This window comes from Vollenhovia emeryi, unplaced genomic scaffold, assembly GCF_000949405.1.
Source record: "Vollenhovia emeryi isolate VEMERY1.0 unplaced genomic scaffold, V.emery_V1.0 DF939134.1, whole genome shotgun sequence".
Taxonomy (NCBI): Eukaryota; Metazoa; Arthropoda; class Insecta; order Hymenoptera; family Formicidae; genus Vollenhovia; species Vollenhovia emeryi.
In genome coordinates this window covers 1,490,432-1,502,469 of record NW_011967232.1, presented here as the reverse complement: position 1 = coordinate 1,502,469, position 12,038 = coordinate 1,490,432, and the positions used below count along the sequence as shown (strand labels likewise).

General features: G+C 40.2%; 1 protein-coding gene across 46 annotated transcripts in view; it reads right to left on the bottom strand.

Moving 5' to 3' along the window:
- Positions 1 to 2,325: 2,325 nt before the first annotated feature.
- Positions 2,326 to 12,038, bottom strand: part of LOC105567794 (calcium-activated potassium channel slowpoke) — a 101,015-nt gene continuing 91,302 nt past the window's right edge. For 29 of the 46 annotated variants that reach the window (XM_012022945.1, XM_012022938.1, XM_012022937.1 and 26 more), the window contains 11 exons: positions 10,510 to 10,542; positions 10,173 to 10,305; positions 8,360 to 8,419; positions 6,540 to 6,936; positions 5,597 to 5,780; positions 5,409 to 5,504; positions 5,014 to 5,150; positions 4,758 to 4,870; positions 4,499 to 4,660; positions 3,863 to 3,956; positions 2,326 to 3,668 (listed from right to left, as the gene is read on the bottom strand). In XM_012022945.1, the coding sequence (XP_011878335.1) occupies positions 3,588 to 3,668; positions 3,863 to 3,956; positions 4,499 to 4,660; positions 4,758 to 4,870; positions 5,014 to 5,150; positions 5,409 to 5,504; positions 5,597 to 5,780; positions 6,540 to 6,936; positions 8,360 to 8,419; positions 10,173 to 10,305; positions 10,510 to 10,542 (1,490 nt within the window). In that variant the 3' untranslated portion in view covers positions 2,326 to 3,587. The remainder of the gene's footprint in view (positions 3,669 to 3,862; positions 3,957 to 4,498; positions 4,661 to 4,757; positions 4,871 to 5,013; positions 5,151 to 5,408; positions 5,505 to 5,596; positions 5,781 to 6,539; positions 6,937 to 8,359; positions 8,420 to 10,172; positions 10,306 to 10,509; positions 10,543 to 12,038) is intronic. The other 17 variants (XM_012022981.1, XM_012022976.1, XM_012022975.1 and 14 more) reach the window with 4 other exon arrangements.

Below are 12,038 nucleotides of genomic sequence, written 5' to 3'. Positions count from 1 at the left end.
TGTCGCAATAATTTAAGACAAATCTCAAGTCCTGTTGTTTCAAATAAACTTGAAATATTTTGAATATTGTATAGGCAAATTTTGTACCAAAACGCATGTGTATAATATACTTCATCATCGATTTGATTAGAAAATATTTGCTTTGTACAAATGAAACACTTGATGAAAGAGAAAATCCGAAACGTCTAACTGCAAGCCGAACTGAATTAACCAATGGAATTACAACCATATAGGGAACTAACAATTAATTTACATCTTTCTCCGACATATACTTTCTGAATATGCTACACACAATTCTATATTCTTTGAGTAAAATAATTTTTATCCCGTATCCAGAGATACATCGAAATTTTGAAATTTTGTAGCTGATTACTTGTATTCCAGCGGTTTGTTTCGTGGCTTTTCCTCGTTCATTCATCGCTCTTTCCAATATAATCTATGAAAGGTGGAATATCAACTTTGCAACTCAAAAGAACATCTCGTTTGACGAAAGTACACACGCCTCAAAAAGAGTTTTGCACCATTCGAGTTTCTAAATTTCTAAACTGTACATGTAATAATCCTCCGAATTGCACAATCGAGAAGATAATCCGTCAGGTGAGTTAATTAACAGCAACAAAAAAGATCGTTCCTCCTATCGCGGTGCGTGATTACCGCGTAACAGGTGGTGCAAAACTATATTTGGTTTGTGCTGACAACGAAGTATTATTTCCACAATGCGGCTTCGCGTAATAATCCGGCGACCGAGGTCAGACATTTCCAGTGATGAGATTTCTCGTGCGAACCGCGAGACTTGTACAACCCTGCGTGAACAACAACCCTCGGACTAGTTGCACCGACATCGTCCAGCGCTGAATACAATGAACTAAATTTTCTTCATCGCCGCGCGAATGTCTCGCTACTTTTTTTTTTACTATTCAATTGTTAAACCGTTTTTCCCCGGTTATTTGCGTTATCGGTGCTTGCGGAGGAGAACGATAACTCGCCGACCGGAAGTCAGCCCGTCCGGACTGTCAGTGCAGCTCAGCCCTGTGCGACCGGCGCTATGTGTCCTTTGTACTTGATAGGGTGCGTGTCCACTCGCGCGTCTCGCCTTGCTTGTCCTTTTTTCTTTTTTTTTCTTTTTTTGACGCACTCGAGCTATACATAGAAAGTTATGTACAACGATATTAACATGAACTGCAGTGGCAGTGAACAGTGCACGTGGATATTGCAGACAGCAGCAGCAGCAGCGGCAGCGGCAGCAGCAGCAGCAACAGCGGGTAGCGGCAGCGGCGGCGGCGGCAGCGGCGGCGGCGGCGGCGGCGGCGACGGCGGCGGCGGCGACGACGATGACGACGACGAAGACGACGACGACGACGACGATGACGACGACGACGACGAGGACGACGTCGGCGACGGCACGACGACGACCATGACGACAATTATACAAGATGTATGCGTAATACGAAACACGGCAGCGACTACCACAGCTAGTTTCTTAATCTGTCTGCTTCGCAATTCCCCGTTTTCTCTCTCTTCCTCTCTCGTCTACCGCTTACCTCCTCGGTTTACGGGCGTCCGAACTATCACGCGAGATCCCGTGGTGATCGGCGTCTCGCGGCGACCGATACGTGCGTTTATCGTCGTCACGATCTTTTTTTTCGCTTCTTCCTTCTTTTCCTCGTACATTCATCGCTCTTTCCAACTCTACGTTGCCACTTTCTCTCCGAAGAACTGTCCCACGCGTATGCTGTGCAATCTCCGATTTAATTCTCAACTTTGCGTGTATGTGCATGTATATATGTATATATGCATATATACGTATAGAGAGAAAGAGAGAGAAAGAGAAAGGAGAGAGAGAAAGAGAAGAGAGAAAGAGAGGCAAAGAGAGACAGAGATTTTTGTATGTGTATATGTAAGTACATGTATGTGAGTCGAATTGTGGAATTCGTGTGATTGCGCGCAAGTTACGATGTACCGTGCCTTATTCTCGTACGTGTTCGATCACATGTGCGTGTTTCTTTTCATGTATGAGCGAGAGGGTACGCGTTGCACGCGTGCACACGTATGCACGTGCAGTCGGGAGGAAGAGAAACGGAGAGACAGAGAGAAAGAGAGAGAGAGAGAGGCAGAGAGAATGCGTATGAAAGACAGAGAGAAGTATGTACATATGTGTGGGGTGTCCGTGTATGAGAGGAGAGATATAGAGTATTTGTGTATAGGTGTGTATCCGTGTATTTCTTTTACACATATGTATGTATTTTTTCTTCCTTTTTATATATATATATGTACGTCCGTATATATACACACGTGAGTTTCACAAAAATATATAAAAGAGAGAATGTCTATGTGTATACATATATATATGTGCATATATACCTATAATGTATATATACCCGATATATAGACGATTTATACTTAAAGTTGTGTGGAAAAGGGTTTTTTTTACCGTATTTTAATCTATATATATATGTATACGTATATATACATATATATATTAATATATATATATATATATATATAGAGCCTGTAGAAAGTACTTGATTGAGATTTTTTCTTCTTTTCGGTTTCATTAGTCGTAAAACAAGACACACGAGGTAAGGGTTGCGCGTAGTAGTCCGGCACCGTCCACGAGAGTCCGACGCGAGATCGGGACGAGAGGAGACTCCCGATGAGTGACACCGACATCGGGAGATCGTGTCCGGTTTGCTGCGCTTCTCCCCCTCCTCCCGTCGTCTCGTCGCCCTCTTACAGCACGTTGAACGACGGTGTTCGCTGGGTTTACGTATTATATACATTAACACGTGCCGGAAAAAAAAAGGGGGAAACCGGAGATTATACTTGTGACTGCGATTGTTCTTCCGTTCCACCGCGCAGGATACTGCAATTCCACAGCGCTCGTCGAGGCTAAGCCACGTGTTAGAACTTTAAGCTATGGTGTCCTTTCTCCCGTCCACCTTCCTCTTCCCTAGCCGCAAAGGATCGATAGGGGGGCTCGATAACACAGTGTTACGCTTTGCGAAATGTCTAATTCAGTCCTTATAGCGTCACCTTCGAACGAAGATGATTAGCTCGAATAAAGAAAGAGAGATGTGTAGCTACCCTCGGACCGCATAGCATCATGCCATTTTCCGTTGCCCCTTCCATTGTCCTCCTTAATCTCGCACATCCTTCCTCATCATCCTCCTCCTCGTTTTCTCGCTTCTCTACGATAACTCGTTCATTAGGCTTCTTTTCTCCCGAGTCCTCGTTCCGACGATCGAGCGCATCACTCTCGAGATATTCGATGACTCGGTGAAAACGACTTCCGTGCGGGGCGAACGAGGTAAAACTTTTTATAGGAGTGATCGAATCGGCGAATAAGCGTTGTTTGCTATGCACTTGTCGCTGTATGCATCGGTCAATCGAAGGAAATGGGTATGGGTTGCAATCCGCCTTTTGTGAACGATAACTCGCGATAACTCGTTGATAATGCGCGACATCAGACAGCGGTGTTCGTCGACGGAGACAGGACAGTTGTAGGGACGACGGACTGCACGATGGTTTCTAATGCATGATTAGATGTAAGAATATGGTCCATCGGTGAGGGCGCTACACAGCAACAATCAGGAGGAGTCGTCCTTGCCTCGGGCACCTCTGCTCGGCCTGTATTCAAGACCCGGGTCGAATTGCATCAGCACAAAAACCTGGCGAGTGAGAAGCAACAAATCGGTAAACGGATTCGGCTTGCCCGATGTAAATTGATATCGAGAGTGTGCACGATATTATACTGCGCAGCTAACTAATAATTAGTATAAATTGTTGTGTTACCAAAGTGTAGCGATAAAATATCATTATCAATCTTAAAAAATACGCAATGAGATGATCTGAAACGTGATACCTGATCTGTGGGCAATAATGTGAAGTCATCGGGTGGATTTGTGATCACGTATCGCTTGGAAGAGGCGTCGCACGACGAGCTAGTGTCTCGAAACCTAGAAGATTCGAATGAATGTCAGCGAATAAGAAGAACACGAGCTCATCTATATACACCAAGTGTAACTAATTGACTAATCAAAGTTGAGCTAAGTTAAGCTAAACTGAAGTAAACTAAGCTAAACTAAACTAAATGTATGTGGACCGTATGACGGACAACTAAATGCTAAATAAACAGTAAGATGACACAGAGACAGAGAGAGAGAGAGAGAGAGAGAGAGAGAGAGAGAGAGAGAGAGAGAGAGAGAGAAAGAAAGTAGTAAAATGATATTTTTTGGATGAGGGCAACTTACAACTCGTTGCTTTTCATTACTTTCTTTTTTATGATGCAAAAAACGCAAAGTGTAAAAGGTGTGCGGCAAAAAATCATAAGTCACATAGTAAGTACGTGAGTAGTAAAAGGTAATAAACGGCGGTACAATAATGGCAGCAATCGGAGTAGTCGCTGTTTTCGAACGGTAATATGTACAATGTATAGAAATATATATGTGCGTAGGGTAATCCAATAAATACCATCGAGAGAGGGAAAAAAGTCCGGTACCTGTACCTGTACAGACCAATGCACAGCATTCCGTACGACTTTAATGCTGCGACAAAGAGGTCACCGTACTTGCCTCCCTCGCCATACTGAGCCAATGGCCCGTCGTACAACGCGATCTGACCAACACGACACCGATCCCTATTAGCCAGGCTATCTGCCGTACTGTGAATCAGACAACATACCCGTCGTTTAACAGCGTTCCAAAATTCTCCAGGTCCAACAACGAGACATTACAACGAGATGGAGCGCGAGATTTTACCTGTACCCTCCCCTTAAGCCTGCCCCTTCAGCCAGGATCAGTTCCAACTCGGGCGTAGCTCCACCGGTGATCAGTGACCGGATCAGAGTCAGCGCATTTTGGTTGAAGTACGTCTGCAAAAATACGTAAAGTTTTCATCGTCATTCGTAGCGTCTGGAGAAACGAGAACGTCAATACGTAACAAATAAACAAGCCCTATGAAGTATGTTAACCGATATGTTTATGCACGGTAGGAAGATATATTTTTAATACTGACCGTTGACATGAGGGAATCCAATACGCTGACTGCAAAGGCAGTACCACAGGCGAAAGGTTGAGTGAGGTAGAGTTCCGTGTCTGGGTCATCGTCGTCGTCCTGGTCAAGGAACTGTACGTTGCTATCATTCACAAGCTCTGGAATAGCAAACGAAATAATTGTGAGCAGAAATAAGTACCTGTCTTTGATATTCAACATGCAAATATTCGTTAGAGATTCTAATCAAGAAATATAAAATAGCAACAATTTTTTACCAAAAACAATTTTTCCTTTGATACTATAATTCAAATGTTTAATTAATTATAACGAGCAGTTTAGCAGTCTTTATTTTTATTAGACGATATTGAACACGCACAAGTGTAATCCTGAAGGTTTGATAGGATCTTTCCCGTTACCTGTGATCATTGGCACATTCGCTCCATAAACGGATCCCCGTCGCTGCAAGACGATTGGGCTGCCAACTGCGGTCAAATTACCTTGTTCATTATCTGCTGTAATTTGCACTTTCAATTTAATAGTGTGGTTCTAACGGAGAAACCGAGAGCTCTCCGGTTTCCAACGAGCGTCAATGATAATACCGTACCTTGGCTAAGCACGCCGATTGTATCGTCGAAAGTCATGGCCTTGATATTGAGGGATGCAAGGATGGCCTCCTTGTCGGCGAGGGTGGGGTCATCATTGCTAGGCACTTTAGCCGACAGGATGCAACACATGTCGCACAGATTCACGTTAACGGCACGCAAATCGGCTCTACTTAATGGTGAACCCTGCGAAAAGTCATTCAAGCGAGATAAAAGCTGCGGAAACAGAATTTTCATCGCGAAATTATCTCTCATTACCCTCATTTCGCATGAGCAAATTCATACCGCGTTCAAGCGATTCTCGTGGCTTTTGTAAATGCTTTTATGTTTAAATTTAGCAACATTGGATACGAAAATTTTGTTTAACATGCACATTTTAATGACAATATACGGTAATATAACGTATACTAACACGATAATGTAAAGTATACATAAATCCCAAATTTATCGTGCATTCTTTTAAATAAATCCGATATAAGAAATACAATTGCATATAAATACGTTAGCTGTGCAATTTCCTCTTATCTCAAGTTAATAAAAAAACTATAAGAGTAATTAACAACAAATTATCCTATTTATATCAGAATTAAAATTAAGATTAAAATAACTTGTCAAGTTAAATTTGTTCAGTACGCGACAAACATTACATTTACATAATTATTTTTATCCAAGCTTTTTAACTTGTGACATAATCGTTTAAATATATAACAAAAATGACAAGTTGAGAAACTGTTGCAAACAATGTGATCTTCAATTAAATTTCATCAGAAAGATTTACTGTGTATTATAACTGTGAGTACCTCAACAAATCTAGGGCCGGAATAAAACAAACGTTTTATTGTGTAAATCTGAGACGTCCTGTATCATACGATAATAAAAAAACAGAATATCCGTGTTATCATACGGGATAATGCAATGCAAACGAAACAAGAGCAGCCTCCTCACATTTAGAACCGATATCTTCGGTAGATTCTGCAGCATCTTCCACTCGCGGCGTATGTAATCCACCGATCCAACTATCACTACGTGTTTAAGCTCGTGGTAATGAAAATTGGAAGCTCGTAATGGCATGACAAGGTTCCTCAGTCCGATGAGAGGCGAGTCGGGATCGGCGAACAGGCAGACGACGACGTGCCCGTTGAGAACTGTCATCGCCGCCTGATTACGATCCAGTATGCAGTCTTCGAGATTACGGGAGGGGCTCCAATGGAACATCCCCGTCGAGTCGTACTTCATCTCGGTCTTCTCGAAATCAAAATCTTTCGCTTGATCGTCAGCGATCCCGACCTGAAGACCGCCGTTGTTGTTAACGTTCGTGCCACCCGAGGCTCTGCTCGTTGGCCTGAAAAACATCAGTACGTTACGATTACACGAACGAAGTTATAAATATGACACGTATTCGTCAATGATAGCAATAATAATCTTACACTTATCGGTGGGAAAAGGTATCGGTAAAACATTGGTTAAACAAATATATCGATGAAAGAGTCATACTCGAAATTTGTCTTCAAGCTCTTGCGAAATTGATCAAAACCGCGAAGCCACACTTTCACATGCATTTCGTACGCATCATTTTCTGTCATCTAGTACTACTAGTGTTGTTACTTTATATCTCGAGTATAAATTAGACAAGTTACTTGAATGCAGCAAATACCAAAGAAAGAAAGACACAGAAGAAATCTCTAGGAATATTAAGCTCTCATACTGCATGCTTGTGAATACATTGTTCGAATGGTCAAGGTCTAAGCAGGATTGTCTTTATGAAATTAGCAATTTTTATTCAGAGTTGGTTAAAACATTACGAAGTCGATGTTCATTGCGTTTGCGCGCAAGTGTCTGTTTAAATGTATTTTAAGTATACTTTTGCGTCTCTTCCGGAATTAATACAACCCCGTGATTAATTCGAATTATCTGGAGCATGAGAAATGTCGGTCAACGCGATACTTTCCTTGAACATAATACGCGATTTTTCACGCATTCCGAACGAGATGTAAACGGCCATCAAAACCCGCATTTCCACATATGACACTCACGTATTTTTACGAGCGTCATTAATGCCAGTGGTGCATGTTTCCCGAGATTAAGTATCCTCGTAAAAATATTATGGACTTCTATACTTTTTGCAGTCACGCTATGCGACATGTAACTGCAATGTAGTACGCAACTTCGAAGACGTAAATATCACGTGGGATGGAAAATTTAACACGACGGAAGATACTACCCGCTTGCGGTTATTTATGCCCGCGGCTATCGTTAATAACTTATTTTCTTTCTCTTGTGAAACTAGAAATACAAAGATTAACTTATATGTTGATGTTGCACATCTAATTTGGCGGACTAATAATTGAATAGTTTCATCAAAAGGGTGTCAAATTATCTAATTAATCCTTTGGACAAATGATAACGAATTAACATTCATACATTTGACAAAAGTGGTAAGGCTGAGGAAACGTTGAAGAGACGAAAACTTAATTTTACAAAAAACATGAAACACATCGAAACGTATCACTACTGCCATCAGATTTGATTACGTCACGGTGATTGAGACCTAAATATTAAATAGAGCATACGTAGCATTCTTCTTTTTTGTTCGCGAAAAAGTGATGCGTATTGGTTTGAATAAACATTCTATTGTAGATTATATATCGAGAGTCGAGCATCGCTTGACGTGCAGGGAGCATGTTCATTCTTATTACACAACCGTGGGATAAAGCAGTCGTATAATCACGTCACAGTACAAGGTAGCGTTAACAACAGAAGCGTACATGAGCTTTTTGACTTCGTAGGCGAGATGGTAGCCAGCGTATGCGGACTCCTCTTGCGATCTGGAATCAGAAGGTTTGCGTAACGTTCTCTGGATCTGTTCTCAGATGACTCCACTTTCTCTCTCTCACTCTCTCACTCTCTGATATGGTCCAGTTGATGAAAAGTATAATGATGACAATGATGAGTGATTCCTCGGCAATTAAATCAAGACGATTGTTCAATTTAAATTATAAAAGGGATTATTGCGATAACGCGTCGCGCGAGAAAGTTGTGCGCGAAAAGGGTCCGGCTGCAAAGGTCCGAATCACGTTTGCGTTTATTGGCAAAAGGCATCAGATGCGCGTGATCTTGGAATAATAACAGAGAGAAATTGCAGAAACCAATCTAGCGGACGTGTAACAGGTTCATCAGAAAATGTCAACGACCACCTGTAGCCTGCAGTTACTCGCACCATCCGACAGCGTAGTGGTACAAGTGGCTGTCGCCCTCGCGCGATTTCTCCCGTGATTTATGCGAGCCGTTTATCGTTCAAGTTTGCGGCGCCCTTTGTCAACAATTGAACGAAACGATAGAAAGCCACCCAACTCTTTTGTTACCGATTAATATATGGATTCCGCATCTAGCATCTTTTTGTTACACAACACTGGAAACTACGATACGTTCTATCGGACTTATACGACCTTCCACGAAGAGAAGATTAACACTATTAGAAAACATAAGAAGTGATGTAGACGTTCAGGAGTCAGAGCTATTCGGTTTACACGTGAAATCGCAATCTCGCTAATATATAACTACTGAAATTATTCTCTCGATCGATAGATGTGTGATTCTGGATCGCATCGAAGATCCCTACCGAGAATCGGCACGTTAAACCTTGGCGGGTTATATGGCTCGTTCAACAGTTTTTAGGAACATGCTAGAAAACTGCTAATGCGGAGGTCGTTGATACATTAATGTGCAGATCATCCTAGTGCACTCGATCAGAGTAGGACGTTGTCTTATTAATGGATTAATATCGTTTAGCTGAAAAAAATACACGCACTTACAAAAGGAAAAAGAACTGAACGTTATAACAGGCGCATTTTTAAAACTGCACATTTTACTTTGTGATACATATAACCAGGTTATTCAAACTACGTTGCCAGTTCGTCAATTGCAGGGTATTGCAACATATTATTATATGTATGTACAGAAAAGTTTTCACACAGAACGGTTTGGCAAAATTCTGTCTTGCTTGCCGTCCAATTCTCTCTCAAATTCCGTTTACAATTTGAATAACCCCTGTACAGTACGCGTGAAAGAGTCGGTGTAACTCTAATCGTGCAGCTATCAGTAATACACATGTAAGCTTGTAATTGAGGTAAAATAATAAAATATAAATTAATCAATAACGTATGTGTTTACGACAGGACAGAGAAAGATTAAAGCGTACTTTAGGAAGATATTTACGTTCAAGCGACTCAGAGAAGAAAGCAATTCTCATTGTTTAGAAAATACGTGTCGGTATCAAATGTCGAGTGCACTGTAAGTCTCACCATAAAAAGCGATATAAAGAAAAATGTTGGAAAGACCGGGCATTGTTGTGGGGAGATCGCTTCTTGCCTTCTTATTGTTAATTCTCAGTAGCGAAATTCGCAGATGTTGCTTTGGTTGGGTGCAAAACAGGCGTATCATTGAGTACTCTGATCAGCGATGATCATGAATGAGGGTACGTCTTCTTATACATGACGGTGATGTAAGTGATCACATGTTTGGATGCGTATATGTCAGGTGATGATGAAGTTGTAATGCGCGCAACAGTTAAACAGGTACCTCTGATTATACGGCTGATTCGGGCTGGACAGACTGTCGTTCGTCGCTCGATTCACGTTCGGTTTCACCTTGTTGACCTGCTTCGTCGAATTTATCATGGTCATCCCGATGGAGTTTCGGTGATTTCTCATGGCTGCAACGTAAAAGGATTACTTATTAATGATTTTATTGCTGCCATAATAAATATTAGCGAATAGAAAGACACATTTCGTATCAAACAACAGCTTGTTGTTCAATTACAATTAATTATTGTAATTAGTTAACAATTATTTTCAAGTGATTAATTAGTAAATAAATGAAATTAATTAATATTACGCATTTCGTAACTGAGACTTACCATTCGGATCGTCTCGTTCGCGGCTGATTTCACCTAAAATGGATAGAACAGTGTTAATTCGAAATCTGAGCATCCTATTTACGGACGGTGAGCAAAGCAACAACGATTAAGACAACAGAGTCACACTGATCGTGACCTAACTCCCCCCATTACAGCGTATATTATTTCCGTGATGATGAACCTACAGCCCCATGCTTACAGGCGCGCATACTTCACCCAACACATGTATTATGCATGTGCCAAGAAAATCAGTAATCAATAGAAATGAGTAAATCAGAAATCCTTTAATGGCAAAGTTTCCAAACTGTTATAAAAATTTCTTTTTACCTTTCTCTAACAGAATATCGTAAATTACAACTGACTGTATTAGAAAATTGACCCTTTCTGTTGTTATTAAAATTTAATCATAATTTTAAATATCATGTAAACTACTTCAATTCAAGATTTTGTTGCTATACATTTCTTACAAATTCGCAAATGTACAAGAGAAAAAAATATAAATTTGTTATAAATTCAATTTTGAAGAAAAGGTTGAGTAATTGTTTCCAAAAGTATATTACTTTTCTTAAAGTGTAAAATCAATGACAGAGAAAAAATGTATTCATTATATAGGTAAAAGCAATATCTGCTTCAGAGATAATTGCAAGTTACTACAGCGCTAGGAAAATTAACGAGGGACAACATATGGCGCCTGTCGCGGTAGTTTCTTGAACAACCATTTTCTGCAATGATGAAACAAAATTATAAAGTGGATGATGTACACACATATTCGCCAACAAACACAGATGTTAGCAAACTAAAACTTCCATATATTAGAAACCATTAATCTACCGTGCTGTGTATACAACTATAAATCCATCTTCACAAAGTTGAAAGCAACAAGATACTATCGATTTGAAAAGCGCGTTTCACAAAGTCAACGATTCAATGGAACAGACATTCTAAATGTATGAGAGAAAAAATTTCTATTTACGATACACAAAATTTAAAGGGAGAAATTAATTTAGCAAAAATTACTTGAGCTAAAGTAACGTTTCTCAGACTTGTGTTGTCAAAAGGTGATTCGATAAAGTAGCGTCTAATTTATATCATCTAAATGTCACGTTATAGGAGAGGAGAATTCTATTTATTGGAGTGGAAGAGAGGAGGACATTTTTTAACACATTTACGTTTACATTTAATTCTCAAATTGACGTGAAAGTATGAGAAACATTTGCGTGATCAGAAACAATTTACTACTTATGCAGACGAGCACCAATAGATATTCCGAGCATTTTAATTACGCGAATATAATTACGCCATTTATATTTATTTTCAACAACTTTGACATTATTACTTTATATTTAGAAAGATTCTTTAATATCGCACCTTCGAAAATTTTTCGAATTTACAAAATAATTAATTTACACTGCAAAACATATTATGCAATAATTGTTAGTTGAGAAACAATTGTGGGTAACATATTACGGAAAATTGCCTGTTCATTCGCTTTTTCGTAAAGACGCTTTTAAAAAATGATACGCACGTTT